The 21,672-nt window shown below is 39.5% G+C and overlaps 1 protein-coding gene across 1 annotated transcript in view; it reads right to left on the bottom strand.

Annotated features, from left to right (window-relative positions):
• Positions 1-21,672, bottom strand: part of si:ch211-186j3.6 (neural-cadherin) — a 330,066-nt gene that overhangs the window by 170,145 nt on the left and 138,249 nt on the right. The window contains exons 5-6 of the mRNA XM_067400604.1: positions 17,077-17,188; positions 7,270-7,519 (exon numbers count right to left, since the gene is read on the bottom strand). Of these exons, the coding sequence (XP_067256705.1) occupies positions 7,270-7,519; positions 17,077-17,188 (362 nt within the window). The remainder of the gene's footprint in view (positions 1-7,269; positions 7,520-17,076; positions 17,189-21,672) is intronic.

Raw genomic sequence — 21,672 nt, 5'->3', positions numbered from 1 at the left:
ATTATAAATATACATTATTCTTTTGAAAATACTGAGACCTGGAAATTACATAAATTTCCAAGCTGCATAGGAACGTGTGAGCATGCAGGGAAAACACAATATTATACACAAACCTCTAAAATCACTATGCAATGAGTGTGTGAAGTGAATGAGAGTAAATCAAGTAGCCGCGTTCCTGTTGCCTTTTCCTTAATTTCCAGGCCTGAAAATTACTTAAATCAATTTCCATACTTTTCCGAACTGCGTAGGAACCCTTACCATTTTATTTTGAATATATTCAAATAGACTATTTATTTATTGCATCACGAAAGATCCCCAGGTTGGGATTCGAACTCGTGTCATCCGAAGCACAACTGCATGTACATCTAGAAGCACTTCCATCGAGACTATCGGCTCAGACAGAAGATATTTAAATAAATGTTATAATCGTAAAAAAATATATAGGCCTATTTTTTTTCCATTATACAAGGCATATTTTGGTGATATCGACAAAGAAAACAGATATATAGGCTGTAATACCATAGACAATGGTCTTCTCAAGTAATTGTACGAACTTCAGGGTAAAGCCCCGCCCACTTCCGGTTTTATCCGATACAGATATGAATAATTTTGAGATTGTTACAAATACAGATACAGATAGTGGCTCTGCTGCACACCCCTAAACCATACCTTCACAATCCTGTCTATTGTCTTCATGTTTCATCAGTCAAAATGTTCATCAGTCATTTTATTCAGCTGCAGCGATCTCTGGATATCTTTGTCCAAATAAGGGAATTCATGGAACGTCATATGTTTTATCACTCTCACTTTTTGTGTGACGGCACCCCCTGGGTTCCAGTATGAATGCAACAGACATTATATGAGAGTGTTTAGTGCTTGGGTAAAAATGGAATAAATATTACTCCTCTTTAGAGATGATGAAGTAAACATATCAGAATCCATTGATGTTTCTCCAAACTAAAGCACTGAAGGACATTGTTTATTCAAGCGTTTTCGTGAATACAGTATATATATATATTTTTTCTCCCTCAAGGAAAAAAGGCTCATATTTCATATTACAGTTATTGACTCCATTTTTCATTTTCATAAATCCTGACACAAATTAAGCAATTACTGTCACTGTGTTAGATTTAAATATTGAAATTAAAAATTTAAGTTTGAGCCTTTTTAATGATGTATAGTTTGTCAAGTTAATTACATTCTTTTACATTGAAACTAGCAGTAATTTTGAACTATCAAAATAATGATCAAAATAATCATTTTCAAAATAATATTTGAATGAACATGATATGGTTATATGTCAATAGTGTTCTTGAAATAATACTGCCCACTGGAAAACCTCTTGCCTTTGTGTCTAGAGTCACAATCTTCTCATCAAACACTCTTCACAGCCAGAAATGTCACCAGCATAACTGTGATGTGCTTGTGAACCTGCACAGTGGAGCTGGGCAGGGCAGTATAATTTTGGTAGGTGTACTATTAACTATTGTCAAATGGAAATTACATTTCATATGCTATGCTAATATACAGACAGGAGAGATGAGTTTTTCTTCTTGAAGTGAGTATGCCACCCACAGACATACTGACTGCACTCATTTACTGTATCTTAGTTCAAACATTCCCTTACATTTTCAAATTTGTCTGCATCCCATAGTCAACAATATGTTACTTTGTTTTATGCAAGGTCTTGTTCTAAAGAATTTTTAAAATGTAAGTTAGTACAACTGTATGTGTAAAATGTAATCCAAGTTAATTAATATGCATGTAGTAATATGTGTAAAAAGATAGAAATGACACTATACCCCTAAGTTAGAGTATTAATTTCAGTTAAACTTAATTTTCACTATTACTTGCAGAGTGAAATTCCTTTAACCCTCTGGTATTGTTCATTTGGGAGTAACACTTGTGTTGTTCGCAGTCAAAATTGACGAACACCTGAAATATAATTTTTTTTTTTTTCCAGTAAAATCAATGTAATATATTTTTGATCAATATTATTTTTTATTTTGTATTTTGTTTCATAGTACAAATTAATATTAATGCAATAATTATGATAAAGACATTTTCACATTCTAATTTCAAATTATTATTTTTTTATTACTTAAGGCATCTTTACACAGCCAATTTATGGCTGCTCTGAAGCAGGTCTGTGTCTGCTCAGAATTCAGTGTAAATACGCCATGCCGCATTAAAGCAGACCTAAAATACACCGGGTCTGACCCACCTCAGGCCCTAGTATCAAAGGCGACGCAATGCTGTTTTGATTCAGTGTAAAAGAAACGTGAAACAGCGCCGTTCTGAGCAGCGTCGTTGTCATGACAACCCAAAGGACGCCTGTCAATTTGAGGCAAAAAAATATAGCCTACAGCCAGCTCCAACTGTTTTAGCTAACGTTAATTTAAAAAATGTCTACCAATAGGGGAAACAACTGGTCTGACATAGAAGTAAAAGAGCTTCTTTATATAAGAGCAGAGTAAGAAATTAACCAGCAAATTGACGTTGTAAGAGACAGCAATGTGTACTGTACTATTGCTGAGAGACTTTGAGTTTGCGGTGTGCAGAGAGATAATCAGGTTACGGCTAAGCTCAAAAGTCTAAAACGTTTTTTACCTACAAACAAAAGACCACACACAAGTGGAATGACTCCAAAGTCATTTGCCTTTTATGATATGTGTGATAATATCTGGGGACATCGTCCCTGCGCTTTGCCGGTAAATGCTGTTGGATGCTTGACACAGACAGAAGAAAGAGCGCAATCTCCAACTGACAGTGCCACTGAAGATGGAGATGATGAAGACATTTGTCCGACATCAAGGAGTAAGTTTTATGATTTCAGTCTCTTATTCGTCTTACATTAAGATGAAAATTGTAATATATCATGAATGGCTTGTTTTAAAATTATAATATATTTTTTTTGTCACTCCAACAAGTTCATATTCGCATGTAGCATATCTGCACGATGTAGGCCTAAAGTTAATTATTCTAAAACCATGTGTATTCATTTATGAATATAGAAATTCTCAGTTGTTTTCACTAAATTACATTAGCTTAATACATTAATGTATGAATGCTGAGTAAATTTCCACGTGTTTTCTTTTGATGGACCCCATTATTAATTATATAAACAGCATTGATTCTGAATGTGTTTCAATCCAAAAGATAATTTATGCATATAATATTTAGTCAAATCCTACCTAACTTGAGTACAACCACTGTTTTTATTTTTTTTTCCTCATCTAGGCACACCAGAAATGACAAGCCATCAGCCTGCGAAAAAGAGAAAAATGTCTAAGGCAGACCATGCTCAGGCAATGAGTGCTGCTTTCCTAAATCACCTCAATGAGTCAGAGGAAAAGTTCTTTGCCAGAGAGGAGCAACTGCTGCAAATGCAAAGGGAGTGGGAGAAGGAGGCAGAACTTCAACAATGACAAACAGTGTTGGAAATAACCAGGGAGATGCGAGCAATGCAACAGGAGGCTATTAGCCAGTTTGGCAACATCTAAGGGTGATGACCTACTTATAAAAGCTTGATGGTTTTATGGGACAAGTCACCCAAAACTGAAAATTTTGTCATCATGTGCTCACCCTCATGTATGTAGTACAAAGCTGCATGACTTTGGATGCAGAGTTTGAAACAATATGAGGGTGAGTAAATGATGTCAGATTTTTCAGTTTTGGGGGACTAGGCATGTTTGTAATTCAGGCATTTGACTTGATTTAGCCTATGGATATTATAATTTATTTTTATTTATTTTTTTATTTTTTTAAATCCAGTATAACTAAGTTCTGAAGCCTGAAATGTTAAAGCATGAAAAAAAAATGAGTACTGTTCATCAACACATTTTTTGAATTAATTTATTTAATAGTTTTTAAATTATTTATAGTGTACAGAATGTTGTAATTATTTTTCTGTCTTATTTATTGTACTGTGACTAAAACCACATATTTGTAGTAGCCTATTTGTTTAATTGTTCAGACTTTCTGTTCTATAGTGGGAGTAAAAAAAGAAAAACATACGTAAAGCTGTGTTGTATCCAGTAGACACTGGACTTGGGCGGTGTTATGTGATGCGACAAATAAAATAGAAATCATTATAATCAGTGATGTTGTCTAAACTGGATGTGGTGTGGCATGACAAATCCCCAGCAGTAAATTGATGCCTCATTCTATTTATGACGTACTCCAAGCAATCGTGACACTTCACAAAGGAAGGACAAATGGATTTGCAATGGTCGCTTTGTCGCGTTCAGTGTAGACATGGTGTTATAAATTCTCTAGTTGTTTTAGACATAAATACTTATTTTTATTAAGTATGTGGATTTAGATATATATTTAGACATTCTCAAAAACTACATTTTGTCGAGGTTTAGATTTTTTTAATGTTGATTTGAAATGTCAGTTTTAGCATTAATTTTACTACAGTCAAACCTGAACAAAGAGAAAAAACATCTTGTAACAAAACATCAAAATTCAACAAAAATGTAACAAAAATTAAAAGGAATGCTTAATCAGAGCTTAATCAACCCGATTTCAACCACTTATTTGAGTCTTCTGGCTCAATTTTGCCATATCGTTACAGCCACACCTATTCATTTGTGTGCGTAAAATAGTGTGTTGTGTTCGTGTAAGTGAGTGTGTGTTTGAGTGGGTGTGTCTATTTTGTACTCTCGATGTTTCAGAGTGTAATCTCTGCCATCCACTTTTTTTTTTTTTTTACTGCATTATGGCTGAATTATTGATTAAATTTCCTATGGCGGTGATGTTTGACCATGAACAACACAAGTGCGACTATTTATTTACGACCATTTAGCTTTTGCGAATCAAGTACACAATTTTTTTTTAAGCAACTACCGCAAAAGTCACAAAGTTTCATACCACTCTAATGATGTAGCGTACATTTTTTTTTCAATCTAAAATGAACGACCAACACCAGTAGAATGCCTTCCCTATTCAACTTATGGAACGAACGCAGTGCCAGTTTTTTCCATTTTTTCCGTGAGTAGAATAGGGCGTTTGTTTATATAAAGCATTTACGTTTTCCATTTTTTTTAGAAAATGACCGATCATTTCGCTAGATAAGACCCTTATTCCTCGTCTGGTATCGTTTAAAGCCCTTTGAAGCTGCACTGAAACTGTCATTTTGACCTTCAACCGTTTGGAGTCCATTGAAGTCTATTATAAGGAGAATAATTCTGGAATGTTTTCATCAAAAACCTTAATTTCTTTTCAACTGAAGAAAGAAGGACATGGACATCTTGGATGACATGGGGGTGAGTAAATTATCAGGAAAAATTTATTTAAAAATGAACTAATCCTTTATGGGATTAAACAGACAGGACAAAAAATTCCTATATTGCATAAGTGTCAATGTAGCTTATTAGATCTCCCATTGTCTATGTCATCAGTAATAATCAAACAACATTAAAGCTGTAAATTGTAATTATTTTAAAAAAGTACTTATAATTACATATGTAATAAAAAAATAAAATAAAATAAAATAAAAAAAAAGATTTTAATATTTAAGTCAGTAAACTAATTAATTAACAAGAAAAAACAAAAAGCAGATCAAGAATCGTTTTGGAATTGGATTGTGACTCCCAGAATCAGAATCAGATCTGATTGTGAGTTTTCTCTCAATATTTTATTTTTCTTTTGGAATTCTTTGTTTTGCAAATGTGTATGTGGCATGAATTTGACTCCATAAGATCTCTTCACAGTGATATTCAACATCTCCTGCAGACTGTTCAAAACAAACACCATCATCTTAGTGGTGAAGAGGTTTCCCATATCACACCACAATGAATATAGCAACATTGTTCCCTTGAGAGTTTTGAGAGTGTGGTGATGCCGCATGTCAAGGTCATCCAGCCAACCACAAACCAAAAATGCCAGCATGTTCCACTTGATGTAGGAGGCTGTTGTGTTTACTATCCACAACACAAGTTCAAGAACCTATTGAACAACATAGCATTCAACAATCATGAAAAGATAGCATTGCTAACAAAATATCTACACTTGCACTAAAACACCTCAGTCTGCAACAGCCTCAGGCAGCCATGATCCACAACTGGACATACTGTTCTTTTGTCAACATTACAGGTGTCTAGATCACAGTGGTTGAGTGATACTATACAGTTATATATAAAGTTAACATTGTCAGCCCATATTCTCTTTTTTTCTAAAAAGTGTGAAAGTGCAGTCACCAAGATGGTTCCCTTTTACTAGCTTGTTTTGATGCACTGTAGCCACATCAAGGGTCCGTGACACTTCATACCAGGATTGCTGAGATAGTGAATCAATGTACTCCTTTCTATCGTTTAAGTAAATCATGGCCACGTTACACTAATTCGGTCTCTCTCGCTGATTTAAAGGGATAGTTCACCCAAAAATGAAAATTTGATGTTTATCTGCTTACCCCCAGGGCATCCAAGATGTAGTCGACTTTGTTTCTCCTGTAGAACACAAATGTTGATTTTTAACTGCAGTCTGTCAGTCAAATAATGGGAGTGAATGGGACTCCATCAATAAGAGTCGAAAACACATGCATAGACAAATCCAGATTAAACCCTGCGGCTCGTGACTACACATTGATGTCCTAAGACACGAAACGATTGTTTTTGCGAGAAACCGAACAGTATTTATATCATTTTTTACCTCTAAAACACCACTATGTCCAACTGCGTTCAGCACTCAGTTAGTGAGGTCTGATCACGCTCTGACAACGGCAGTGATGTCTTGCGCTTATACATCACTGCCGCTGTCAAAGCGCGATCAGACCTCACTAACCGAGTGCTGAACGCAGTTGGACTTAGTGGTGTTTTAGAGGTAAATGATATAAATACTGTTCGGTTTCTCGCACAAACCAATCGTTTCATGTCTTAGGACATCAATGTGTCGTCACGAGCAGCAGGGTTTAATCTGGATTTGTCTATGCATGTGTTTTGATAGAGTCCCATTCACTCCCATTATTTGAATGACAGACCGCAACGGTTTCAGTTAAAAATCATCATTTGTGTTCTACTGAAGAAACAAAGTCAACTACATCTTGGATGTGCTGGGGGTAAGCAGATAACAACAGTTGTAAGCTGAAAATATTTTTGCCATCACCTTTCTATTTGTTGCACTATATTTCATTCTTGTCATACAGACACACAGCAAGATTCCGAGCTGAAAGCATTGGTACATTTTAGGAACTGCCAGATGTGAACATGTTCCTCACAGGGAAGAGGGATGAGGCCGAAGAGTGGTATATGGAGATAAGGAACTCACACAGGCTGCGAGAACTCCGGAGGCTCGTCGTTGACATTGGCCATACGAAGACGCACAGTGGCTGTGCCGGTGCGGGGCACCTCGCCCTTATCCACCGCCATCACTACGAATTCATATAGGTGGTTGAGCCTCTCATAATCCAGAGGGCCTGCCGGGAATATGGTGCCATGGGCTGAAATGATGAAATCTGGACTAAGCGTATAGTATGTGATCTCTGCATTCTGCTCCGAATCACAATCACTGGCTGATACTGCAAAAGAGAGAGAAACACAGGGTGTGGGTGTTAAAACAAAGTAACTGCACTACAGAGAAGTCCAACATCAGCTAGTAGGATCAATCTTTATTTAAGCTTCCCTGTGTAAATAGCTTGGGCATATGTGCTTGTCAAATGAACGACTAGAATGGTTATACATAACTGGCAATCAAAAGACCCCAAGCTGTAAGTCTTATTGCATTTGACAACTACAGTAAAATGCAATGCAGTTCAATAAGGTGTGAGCCTGTTTCAAATGAACTTCAGAATAAGGCACTGCATACACAGCAGCTGCTTCACATATTAACTCAACTATTGTTGACAAAAGGGGGTAAACGGTTTTCCTGATTCTGCACATTAGAAAACCCAAGATTTTTGCTGAATTGTATACTATACATCTTAAGCTGTGCATTAAACAACATGCCCAGAATGGATCAAGCGCATACATAGATAAAATGAGAAGGAAGGAAGGAAGGAAGGAAGGAAGGAAGAAAGAAAGAAAGAAAGAAAGAAAGAAAGAAAGAAAGAAAGAAAGAAAGAAAGAAAGAAAGAAAGAAAGAAAGAAAGAAAGAAAGAAAGAAAGAAAGAAAGAAAGAAAGAAAGAAAGAAAGAAAGAAAGAAAGAAAGAAAGAAAGAAAGAAACAAACAAACAAAGAAAGAAAGAAAGAAAGAAAGAAAGAAAGAAAGAAAGAAAGAAAGAAAGAAAGAAAGAAACTGGATTTAAGGACAGTAAGTGGTAACACCATTTCGATAATCCACTTTAGGTATTCTACTAACTATAAGTAACTTTGCAACTACATTTCAGCTATCAGTTCCCTTTCAGTCGGTCACGTTCGACGTACGTCAGTAGTGACCGACGAATTGGGATATCGCTAGAGAGCCCCTATCAGCTTCGAGAGAACTAAAACAAGCCAATGGAATTGGCGTGCGATATTTGCATAATGCGCACCTCCCCTAACAGGTGGATATAAAAAGGGGGGCAGATGCAATCGCACTCCGTCTTTCGCTTCGGAGCCTACCTGGTGTCCTGCGGCTGTTTGAACTTCAAGCCTCTGAAGAAGTTTCGGCGCTTGTGTTGGTGTGACGACGCCTGCAGCGAGGTCGCGAGTTGGAGTGAGCCGGGTGGAAACATCTACTGTTTTCCCAGCGTTCCGCTGTAATTCCACTGGTTGGTCTGCGATTTGGTCTGGTTCCTCCTGTGTTTTTCTAAACACGTCGTGACGCTCCCTGTGTGTCTCGACACAAAAGAGCTGAAGTTTCCCCTTCTAAAAGAGCTTCACAGACAGACACTGCGTCTTTTTCAAGATGTCATTCTGTCTGTGCGTTTCTGGAGGCGGTCGTTTCCTATCCTCTCTGACGGCCACGATCACTTTCTCTCATGTCTGCTTAGCGTGCTGAGACTGTGTTTGTGGGTGGTCATATTTTCTTATGGAAATATGTCCACGTCGGCGCGTTGTTTGCTCGCCTTTCTCGTAAGGGCTTGAGTGCTCAGCGCGCCGTGTGCCGTCGAATTGCCGCGCTGTCTGGCGCTCTAGATGCACGGTCGAGACTCGGCTGCCTTTAATGAGGTGGAGTCCCCTCACTTATTCCCCGATCTAGTTATTTTTCTGAATCAGAAAAGTGCTACTTTGGTTAATAAGCCTGGGTGACCAGAGGATCACAGTGGGGCAATACCCGCCGAGTCATTCTCCGTGGGCCCCCCACTCCTCTAGTGCATCGCAAACATGTTGTGACTATGTTCGTGGGTGGATCATGTTTAGATACATGGCCACGTCGGTGCCCAGGGTGCCGTGTGTCGTCCAGTTGGGCGGCCACGTTCACTGTCCAACATGGCTGGTAGCTTCTGCATGTGTTGCTGGTCCTCCTTAAAATAAATATGGAGGACCTAACATCTTAGTCAGGGCTCCAGCAGAGGATCAGATGTCGACTGCTACATTGGAGAGAGTATTGTTGGGCTCTGAACATGAAGATGAGGCTGAGCGTCCCACGGTTGTGGCGTGCTCATGCCGAATCGGATTCAGACTTGGCAACCATGCTTTCCCGGGCCCCTGGGGGTGTTGTGCGACACGTACTCGCCTTGCCCCGCCCCCTGGCTTAGCCCGGATGTGCATGAGAAAACTTGGCAGTTTGTGGCCTTTTTTGGCGTTAATATGGAACGCCAAGAGGGTCATAATCTGCACTACAAGTTTTTTCTCTCTCACTACCCCCTAGGGTGGGGTGGCAGTGCTACGGGCACACCACCTCTGCCCTGCATGAGTCTTGGCCCCTGGCAAGTCTGCAGTAGGTCAAAGCACTCATTGCATGTGGGTAGTTCTGAGTCGGGGTTGAGCTACGCAGGATGCAAATCAAAGTACACAGGGAGATGGTTTAGCTCACCTCAGCCTGTTGGGTCTTTGGGTCAGCTGGGGCAAGAGCAAACTCGCCCCCGGGCAGAGGATCTCTTTTCTCAGTCTCGAGCTAGACTCGGTCGCCTGGATTGTGCGCCTCTCTGAGGAGCGCGTCCAGTCGGTGTTGAACTGCCTGAGTTCGCTCAAGCGCAGGATGGCGGCCCCACTGAAAGACTTCAGAGGCTCCTGGGGCATGTGGCATCTGCAGCCGTGTTTCGCCGCTCAGGTTGCTCCATATGAGGCCGCTTCAACACCGGCTCCGTGACTGGGTCCCGAGATGGCCGTGGCAGCGCAGCAGGCTCGGTGTCCTCGTGACACGGAGATGCCGCCCTACCCTCATCCGGTGGTCGGACCCTTTGTTCCTGCGGGCGGGAGTACCCCTTGGACGCTGTGGTCCACACAGATGCCTCTACCACCGGATGGGGGGCCATGTACAACGGGCATGCGGTTCGGGTCTTGGACGGGGCCTCGACTGCATTGGCATATCAATTGCCTCGAGTTGCTAGCAGTATGTCTTGCACTGGGCCGCTTCAAGGAGCTGCTGTCAGACAAGTACGTACTGGTCCGCTCGGACAAGCATGGCGGCCGTTGCGTACATCAACCATCAGGCTGGTCTACGCTCCCGTCGCATATCGCAACTCGCCTGCCATCTCTTGCTATGGAGTCAGAAGCATCTGAGGTCGCTTCAGGCCACTCATGTCCCAGGTGTGCTTAACCGTGCAGCCTACGAGCTCTTACGGCAGCCTCCACTTGTGGGCAAGTGGCGGCTCCATCCCCAGGCGGTCCAGCTGATCTGGCACTACTTCGGCGAGGCCCAGGTAGTCCTGTTGCCTCCCCAGGAACTGCCCTCGGCCAGTGGTTTTCCCTGACCGGCGAGTCGCTCGGCACGGATACCCTGGCACTCAGCTGGCCCCGGGGCCTACACAATATGCGTTTTCCCCCAGTGAGCCTTCTCGCACAGCTCCTGTGCTAGGTCAGGGAGGATGAGGAGCAGGTCTTGTTAGTGGCTCCATATTGGTCACTCGGACCCGGGTTTCGGACCTAATGCTCCTCACGACAGCCCCTCCTTGGCCGATTCCTCTGAGGAAGGACCTCCTGACTCAGAGATGGGGCTTCCTATGGCACCCGCGTCCCGACCTGTGGAACCTCCACGTGTGGTCCCTGGACGGGATGCGGAGGTTCTGGGTGATCTCCCGCAGGCGGTCGTAGACACCATCACTTCCGCTAGAGCTCCTTCACGAGGAGCCTCTATGCGTTGAAGTGGAACCTATTCGTTGAATGGTGCTCCTCTCGCAAGACGAGAGGACCCCCGATCATGCTCGGTCAGATCTGTGCTTTCCTTCCTGCAAGAGGGCTTGGAGCGAAGGCTGTCTCCCTCCACCCTCAAGGTGTATGTTGCCGCTTCGCTGCACATCTCCATGCAGTTGATGGCAAGCCCTGGGGAAACACGGTCTGATCATCAGGTTCCTGAGGGGGGCGAGGGGACTGATTCCTCCTTGCCCACCCTCCTTACCCTCTAGGGATCTCACCTTAGTTCTTAGCTAACTTCGGCGTCATCCCTTGAGCCTTTGCAATTAGTCGAGTTAAAAGTACTGTCTCTTAGACCGTCCTCCTGGTTGCATTGGCCTCATGTTAAGAGGGTAGGGGACCTGCACGCATTTTCGGTCGACGAATCGTGCCTGGAATTTGGGCCTGGGGATTCTCACGTCTTCCTGAGACCCCGGCCTGGATATGTGCCCAAGGTTCCTACCATTCCCTTCAGAGATCAGGTAGTGAACCTGCAAGCGCTGCCTTCGGAGGAGGCAGACCCAGCCCTAGCTTCGCTCTGTCCAGTTCGCGCCCTGCGTGTTTACGTGGATAGAACTTGAAGCTTAGGACCTCAGATCAGCTCTTTGTCTGTTACGGAGACCAGCAGAAGGGAAAGGCTGTCTCCAAGCAGAGGATGGCCCACTGGTTAGTGGATGCCATCGCCCTGGCTTATGTCCCCAGGGCGTGCCTTGCCCGTTCGGGTTGAGAGCCCACTCCACCTGAGGAGTGGCCTCTTCCTGGGCGCTGGCTCATGGCGCCTCGCTGACAGATTGTAGAGCTGTGGGCTGGGCGACACCCAACACGTTTGCTAGGGTTTTTAGCTTACGTGTAAGCTGGTTCTTCCCGTGTACTCGCTTCCACCAGCCGGTAGACGCATTGAACCTGTGCTTGTGTCGGCTTGCAATGCCACTCCCGCCCCCTGGGCAGGATATGTGCATCGGTTGACTCCAGTCGTGTTCCCCGTTCGGTGAACCCTGTCGAGTTCCTCCACCTCCACCTTCGGCTCGGGCATTGCGGAGTGTCTGATGCCAGACCAACATCCATCTTCGATGTTGTCTGTTGGTTGGGTTCCATATGTTGCAATCCCTCTACGTGAGTGATTCCATATGTGTATTGTCCACGGTTACTCCCTACGGTGAGCCCGTGTCTTTCCCTTAGCAGAGCTTCTGCTTTCTCCTGTCAGATGAGTCTCTCCCTACTCAGGTGGAGCCATCCCAGGGACTCATATGCGTTCTGCCCTGCGGGCCAGTCCATATGTTTTCCATGTAAATTCCTTCCCCTCTGGGTAGGTATTGGTTTCCGCAGCGTTCCTTACGGGTTCGCTTCCCCAGTGTAGTCTAGTTTACTTAGTGGGTATATCGGAACAGCAGTAGACTTCCCGGCGTAAGCTCGCCCCCTTCTCCGTCCCCTTGGTGCGACGGGCGGCTAGAGCCTGCGCTGGGCACTGGAAGGGGTTTCGTAACTGTGGCGTTTTAGTTGGGATCCCAATTCGTCGGTCACTACTGACGTACGTCGAACGTGACCGACTGAAAGGGAACGTCTCGGTTACGTATGTAACCCTCGTTCCCTGAAGGAGGGAACGGAGACGTACGTCCCGTCGCCACAGTTTCTGTACCCTCGCTGCAGTGCGGACACCGGTTGTCTCCTCAGCGAAAAACAGAGTGCGATTGCATCTGCCCCCCTTTTTATATCCACCTGTTAGGGGAGGTGCGCATTATGCAAATATCGCACGCCAATTCCATTGGCTTGTTTTAGTTCTCTCGAAGCTGATAGGGGCTCTCTAGCGATATCCCAATTCGTCGGTCACTACTGACGTACGTCTCCGTTCCCTCCTTCAGGGAACGAGGGTTACATACGTAACAGAGACGTTATTAGAGTATTTGTAGACTCTCTGTTTAATATCTAACACTTTATATTGATTCTCCCCTCAACAGACATTCTTCTGACTATAAGTAATTTTGCTACTACATCAACTTATTCAAATAACTCTAATCTAACAGTCTAATGCAAGTTAGTAGACATGTTAGTTAGCAAAGATAGCGTTAGCCAATAAGCGGATTGAGCGTTTCTTTATAACTGACTAAAGCATATGATTTTCATCTATGAAAATAACATTTTAATTGATGAGTGCAAAAAAAAAAATATATTCAAACGTTATGTATTTAAACATGTATCAACGTTTAACAAAAGCAATGTTTTAACCATCCTAAGATGTGAAATCCTGAGCTGCTGAAATAATATCACAGTACAACAAGTTCACTATTGTAATACCATATTGTGAATTTTTACGTTTTAATTATCCATTCAGCTATTCGGCGTTTATATCTTCCAGTATGTTAACTAGCCCAGGCACTTTCACAGATGACATTTATTATTGAACCTCAAGTTCTCTTCCAATTTCTTTAAACCAGTTTTTTGTAATCCTAGAAGCACGACTGTCTCTGCAGTGAACCTAACTGCACCACTTAAGAAGTTTACAAGTCCTGGTGGTAAGTCCCAAATCCTCCTCCACTTCATTCAATTCTATCTACTGCCGTGAGGTCCATGAATTTCATCATGAGAGAATAAGAGTAAGATAAACACAGGAAATTAAACAGGATAATTTAATACTGATACAATGGCTAAGTCCTAATATTCTGCTGTACATAATGCTGAAGTGGACCTCCAGCAATTACATCCAGCGAACCTCAGACATTACGAAATAGATTGTTCCCACAGATGTTTAAATTATAAACTGACCATCTCATACATTAATGCTTAATTAGAAGCCACATGTTATAAATTATTTTTGCAAAGTAGCCCTTCTTCTGTTCTTCTGGATAGGTTTAACTGGAGGAAGCAAGGTATTTCATGCTGGGTAGAGATAATTGTTTTGAAGCCCACACAGACAGATGTGCAGATGTTGGTGCCATGCACCTGCTAATCAGCACATCTGCTTTACACCTCACCACATCACCTTTTCCATTCTGCCAGGAGTCTCTGTGTTAAGCTCTCAAAATGTCTGCCAAATCCCGTTATTCTCCAGACCAGCAGCACTTTTTTTAATCTTGGTAACTTTCCAGTGTTTGTTTGTTTTGTTCTCTTTTGTTTGCCGTTGTGTCTGCATATGCAGTCTGTCTGTCTTTGGCAGTTGTTGTTTTGTCCATCACTTCATTTCTGTGGTGCTTTGATAGCAGCTGTGGTTGTCTAAAATTTAATGAGAATATGAAAGCTCTTCTTATCATAGCTGAGGGCATGTGTTTTCTATTCTGTGTGTTACAAGTGCACTCTCAGGAGTTAATACATAGACTCCAGATTCAATGTGCAATTTAGATACATGAAAGGGCACATCAGGGGAGAAGTGCTTCAAAGGTGGTGTTAAACAGAATGATAGAGGAAGAAAATGGCATCTTCTCATCTTGTTGTGAAAAACCGACTTTACTGGGCCATACTAGTCTCAAATGGAATGGCACGGGTCATCTACAGACTGTTCATGGACTGTCCGATTGTATGCAAAACTGGAAAACACTTTTTCACTCTGGAAAGCTCTAATCTGATTGATGAATCACACATGGAAAATGTGCATTATAATGGTAATTACAGTTTCAGTTAAAACACTGATGACAAAAAAATGGCGAGAAAAAAAAGAGATATTAACAACGCAGCAACAATTTTTTGAAGAAAAATTTTGAAAAAATATGGTTGTTTCATATAATCCAATTGTATCCAATAATGTTGTCGATTTACCCATTTAAACTGCATGATTTAAAGCTCAACAGTGAATGAACACCAGTAACCTAAATTAAGTAATTCAAAATGAATTCACCCAAATGCATACACTACCATTCAAAAGTTTGGGGTTGGTACAATTTTTAATATATTTAATTTTTTTTTATATATTTTATTCCTGTAATGCAAAGCTGAATTTTCAGCATCATTACTCCAGTCTTCAGTGTCACATGATCCTTCATAAATCATTCTAATATGCTGATTTTCTGCTCAATAAATGAAGTGCTCGAATGCAAAACCTCTAAATCCAACTGACATGTTTTCTTTTAAATTAGCATTTTTTTTTTTTTAGGTTTCATAAGACCTTTGTTTATCTTCGGAACACAAATTACGATATTTTTGATGAAATCTGATGGCTCAGTGAGGCCTCTATTGCCAGCAATGCCATTGAACTTCTCAAGATCCAGAAAGGTACTCAAAACATACTTAAAAAAAGTCCATGTGAGTTCAGTGGTTCAATCTTAATATTATAAAGTGACGAGAAAAATTTTTGTGCACCAAAAAAACAAAATAACTTTCCAACAATATCTAGTGATGGCTGAATTCAAAACACTGCTTTGACGGCAAAGTCACGTGATTTCAGCAGTTTGGCATTTTGACATGCGATCCGAACCACTGATTCGAAACGAAAGATTTGAAGCAGTGTTTTGAAATCGTCCATTACTAGATATCGTTGAAAAGTTTTTTTTTTTTTTATATATTTATTATTTTTTTTACTGTTTTTATGGAAACCGTGGTGCATTTTTAAGGATCCCTTGAGGAATAGCAATAGCATTTTTTGACCTAGTTGACCTGATTTATAGCATGTTGTTGCCATGTTGAAGAGATGCTGTTTTAAAACCCCTTTGTGTGGCCTTCCTAAGGCAGATGAACTTAGAAAACAGTGGTTAAAATTGATTTTTATCATTGTTCCAGAACATTAAAAGCCCCTAGTTTATCTGTGTGGTACATTTTACGGATGACAGCTTCCAGAAGAAGAGAGTACAATGCCGGCTATGTACAAAAGCTTCTCTTGAAAGATGGAGCAGTTCTTCCACTTTGTTGGGACAATCAGTTGTTTGTGGATCACAACCTGTAAGTATGTTTTGTGGCTCCACTAGCCTGCTAGCTAACATTACAGTGTTGATGAAGTGTTTAACTATGGGACTCCCGCTTTTGTAAGACTGTTCACCGATCTTTAGGAACTTAGCACTCTGAAATCCATGCTTGTAAAGGTTCTGCACGATCCTCTTGTTCATAAACATTCTCAGGGTCTCGAGCTGGTATGGCAAAATTTACGGCATTGTTAATATTTACACCTGAGCAGATGAAGCTCGTGGTTATGGTAAGGGGCGTGCCATTTCCGGAACATACTCTAAGCGGTTCACCAATTCATATCACATTTCATATTTCAGAAGGAGGGGCTTCATCGAAACAGGAACTCCACAGTGTGTTTGAGAGAGAATGGGAAGAGAGGCAATAATGTAAAATGTGTGAAAAAATAATGTGTTTCTTGTACAGTCAAACATGAAAACCTATTCTAGTACACACCAAAAACAAAATCGAGACTTTGTAAAACTGCATATTAGGACCCCTTTAAAAGTATCCCTGCTGAATAAAAGCTTAAAATGAACAATGCACAAGTGAACTTGAACTTGAAGTTACTCACTAGTCAGAACATGTAAGTCACATTGTGATTAAACACACTAAAACACACTGCTCCTTTACTAAAACATGAGCAATGGAATAACTTGCTATAAAAACAATAATTGAAAATATTGTATTACAAAAGTGAACTCATAATATTATTTTAGAAGCCTGGTTTTCACAAAGACAATTTCCATATGTTGCTTTTGTTAAATACTAATATGAGTGTTATTGGTATGTTATTTGCTTCTACTAAAATTAAAAGCTGTTTTATTTAAATTAATGAATATCACATGATGAAATATTGAATACATTTAAAGGATTGTTTTTTCATCAAAAGACAAGGTATCACTAAAATGATATCTGCGTAAAAAAAATAACACTGGGTCTGGCTACTATTCCAGTGTTGTTATACAAGGACCTCTAAAGGCTACAGTACATTGATGTGCAGGTCCACAGCCTTACCCTGCAGGAGCGACGTTGCAGTCGTGACTGTCTCAGGGACACCGTCTTTGCTATAAATGGACTGCAGGAACTCTGGAACACAGTCATTCTCATCTGTGATGATCACTCGCACCTGTAAGAAACAAGTGACAAAGAAGCCAAAAGGCACAAAAATAGAAAGGTGAGAATTGTTAACAGAGCAAATGGGCAGATCATAATATCTTTATTCATGAATTATCATAAGGGAAAAAGTTAGCACATCACTGTGACTGTCACAATGTTTCTCAGAGTCAAGATTGCTGGTGTTTTAAGAATGCCTTGCCCAAAAAGCTCTTTTTAACAAGCAGGTCATAGGTCATATTCTATAACCATTATCCTGTTTTGTCTTGACATTTTCATTCAGCAAATTATCTTGTGTCAAGAAGTTATGTTCATACAGATTCATACAGAAATGCAGTTGTGAAATTGTCAATCACTAGATATCGTTGAAAAGTTATTATTTTGTTTGTTTAATTATTTATTTATTTTTACTGTTTTTGTGGAAACCGTGGTGTATTTTTTCAGGATCCCTTGAGGAATAGCAATAGCATTTTATTTTATATATATATATATATATATATATATATATATATATATATATATATATATATATATATATATAAATATCTGCAAGGTTACAAGCTCAAAGTCCACTCCACCACTCCAAAGGTAGATTATTACAGAAAACACTTTTCAAGAACTACAACAAATGACTTGTTGGGACTACAACATCCTTTTTATGGATCTTGTGAAGTTACAATGTCAATCATTTAAATAATCCCCACTCATTGAATATACAAAAAAGGGGACGGGACCTGGTTGACCTTGCCATGTTGAAGAGATGCTGTTTTAAAACCCCTTTGTGTGGCCTTCCTAAGGCAGATGAACTTAGAAAACAGTGGATTGATTTTTTTCAATTGATTTTTAACATTGTTCCAGAACATTATAACCCCAAAGTTCTGTGTGGTACATTTTACGGAGGACAGCTTCCAGAAGAAGAGAGTACAATGCTGGCTATGTACAAAAGCTTCTCTTGAAAGATGGAGCAGTTCAACAATCAGTTGTTTGTGGATCACAACCTGTAAGTATGTTTTGTGTCTCCATTACCCTGCTAGCTAACATTACAGTGTTGATGAAGTGTTTAGCTATGGGACTCCTGCTTTTTTAAGACTGTTCACCGATCTTTAGTTGTGAAGTTGTGAAGAATCAAACACAAAAGGACAAATGTCCTCCAATATCACATGGGCATGTTATTGTTAGCAATGTTGATGGTAAACACGATGATGAAGGTAAAGTTCAAATGCAGAGTTTAATGATAATCCAACAGGCAAATAACAGAAGGTAGTAGCAACACAGTTTCACAAATGAGACCGTACAAACACTAACCCTGAATCCCAATGTCCATACTATCCACCCTATCTGCCCTAAATAGTACTGACATTTACTAATGTCACATACTATTTAGGATGGATAGTATGCACATTGAGACACAGGCTAAGTGAAGGTGAAGAACTTAAATATACATGGTGATGAACTACATGATGAACAGCTCTGATGATAGCTTAGTGTCCATGGAAACTGCTGAATGGCGGGAAACTCAAACAAAGGAACATATGTGCCTAATGAAAATGAACTAAAACTAACTCTGAACATAAGTGTGACAGTTATAGCTCTTTCCTGATTTGTTCCAAAAGCATCAGGAAAGCTGAAAGAGGCACCTAATGCCTCCCATAAGACTGAATTAAGCTGAAAGTTGCTGTCTGGAGGAGGAAAAACACTGTGTGAGTGCTTTTTTCGTGACACTGTTGCTAAAGCTTCCTGGCAGTTGCTAAGTGACTTTAATAACTTACTCACTTCAATTTCAGAGACTGGAAATAGACAGACCTAGTCAGAAATGGTCAAAATTGTGACAACAGTTCACAGTCTACAATTTTACTCTACAAATCAACTCTAAGAGAGACCATAACTCAAAAATCACATGAAATAAAATGCCTTGATATAAGAAAACAACAAGACAGAAGGAACAAGACAGAAGGATCCCTGAGGGAAAGTTTTGAGATCGCAGTAACTGTCCAGACCCCTATTTTAAAAGCGGGTAAAAGACACTGCTTATTTTTTTTTTTTTTTTCCATTGATAGTAAAACTAATGATTACCAGATACATTTTCTCAGAAAAGAGATCTGATGTGGCTGATGCAGTTTGGGAATACAAACATGATTCAATTTAGTGCCGTATTAACAATTTGCAGAGGAGTTTCCATCTGTCCAGTAGTTTGTCATTATTTGATAAGGGTTATGTACTCCAGCAATCAATACTTTTATTCAACAAGGACACATTAAATTGATCAAAAGAGACAGTAAAGAAACAGAAGAACATTCTATTTATTAAAGAACCCTGAACTGTTTACACATTGATAATAATGACTTTTTTTTTTTTTTTCAGCAAGAAATCAGCATATTAGAATGATTTCTGAAGGATCATGTGACTGAAGACTGCAGCAATGATGCTGAAAATTCAGCTTTGCCATCACAGGAATAAACTATATATTAAAATATATTAAAAATTGAAAACAGTTCATTTAAATTTTAATACAATTTCACAATATTACTGTTTTTACTATATGATCAAATAATTGCAGCCTTGGTGAGCATAAGAAACTTCTTTCAAAAACTTTTAAATTTGACTAAGGAATAATTAACACATCACTATAGCATGCAAACAAGTTTTATTTTACCCAAGCAATTTTTTTGCATATCATTAATATACAGTATGTGTATGTATACTGCATGTATACTATATATACAGTGCCCTCCAAAAGTTTGGAAACATCCCTGGCAAAGTGTGGTTTTGGACAATATCAGCATAAATCCTTATAATTTTTTGGTGCAAATACATTACAGTAACTTGACATTATCTTTGAAGACCAGCAATAATAATTTTCATTTTGATTACATAATAATGGCAATATATGCATGTCAAAGTCAGACATGCCCCTTTGCCAGCTGTGATGCCTGGTTACTGGTTTAAACTTGGCCCAGGTTTGTAAAAGATTTTTGGGTCAGCACACCTTAATAGATTCAACAACTGATTGCCAATTAAGTTTAGAATACAATGAACCAATTAGAACCCAGTTTAGGTCAGATAGCTGCTAATGGTGAATATTTTGATGAATTGAAAAATTAAGTTTTTTTCTATGTATAAACTGTTTATATAATAAAATATGTTTTCGTAGTTTGTGTTGTCCCTTATAAGTGCAAAATGATCAGAAATTAAAAAGGATTCATGCCAATATTGTCCAAAACCCCACTTTTCTAGGGCGTTTCCAACATTTTGGAGGGCAGTGTGTGTGTGTGTGTGTGTGTGTGTGTGTGTGTGTGTGTGTGTGTGTGTGTGTGTATATATATCAGAGGTTGCGTTAGACTTTAACATTGTCTGTCATTTTGACGGACAGGGGCGTAAAAATTCCGTCATAATCTATTATTACCCGTCATTTTAAAGTTCATATCTTCATTATAATAACACATTTAATTGCTTTTATTTTTGTTTACAATTTCATTTTTCAATTATGAACCTACAGGATGATATAGGCTTATCCATGTATTTTGAAGAACAGATTAACAGATTAGACTGCGTAACTTTTCACGTTCAATACCACACCCCGCAGCAGTGTTGGGCACGTTACTTTAAAAAGGTAATTAGTTATAGTTACTAGTTACTTCTCACAAATAGTAACTGAGCTAGTAACTGAGTTACATCATTATAAAAGTAACTAATTACCACGGAAACTAACTATTGCGTTACTTAAAATAAATAAATAAATAAAATATGTAAAATAACTTGAATGCCCCTAATATTAAATATAAGTCTAAAAATAAATTATCCTTGATTATGACATGACATTTCTCTGTACTGTACTATAGGCTACATGTTGGTAGCCATTAAAGAAAACATAGTTTCATATTTATGTTTAAATAGTCCAATGTTATGTTTTAAATTCATTTATTTGATTATGAAAAGCAAACGGCACGAGTAAGATAGAATACATCATTAGATGCGCAATATATCGGGAGACATGGAGTGGGTCATACATGATTTTGAAGTTTTGTTTTGTAGAAAGCCTTTCTTTAAAGTGAATTTCATTTTGTAAAAATTGTATCTTAGTTTTAATCAATGTTTCATCAACCAATTGCCTGAATGTAATAAATAAGAAGCAAACACTGTAAAAAAAATAATCCAGTGGTTTAGTAAATTTCACAAAAATCTTTTGAAATCATTTAAGTGATATTTTGAGTGGGTCAGTTTAAAAAAATAAAATAAAAAATCTAACAGGTAATTTCTCTAAAATTTACATATATTATTTAAGTTTATTTAATGAAAATAAATAAGCATTTAACTAATTATTAGGGTTGTTTTGATTCCGATACTAGTATTGGAAATACCACCGATACCAGAAAAAAATTCTAGTATCGGTATCGGCAAGTAATTAAACTCATGTACCGATCCGATACCATTTTCTTAAACAATATCTAGTTGTGCCCGCTATCTTTGCTTAACGCAGCAAATTCTTCTCAGAATGCA

The sequence above is a fragment of the Chanodichthys erythropterus genome, chromosome 11 (assembly GCF_024489055.1).
Source record: "Chanodichthys erythropterus isolate Z2021 chromosome 11, ASM2448905v1, whole genome shotgun sequence".
Lineage (NCBI taxonomy): Eukaryota > Metazoa > Chordata > Actinopteri > Cypriniformes > Xenocyprididae > Chanodichthys > Chanodichthys erythropterus.
Note: the sequence above shows the minus strand (reverse complement) of the source record. Positions and strands in the feature narration are given on the sequence as shown.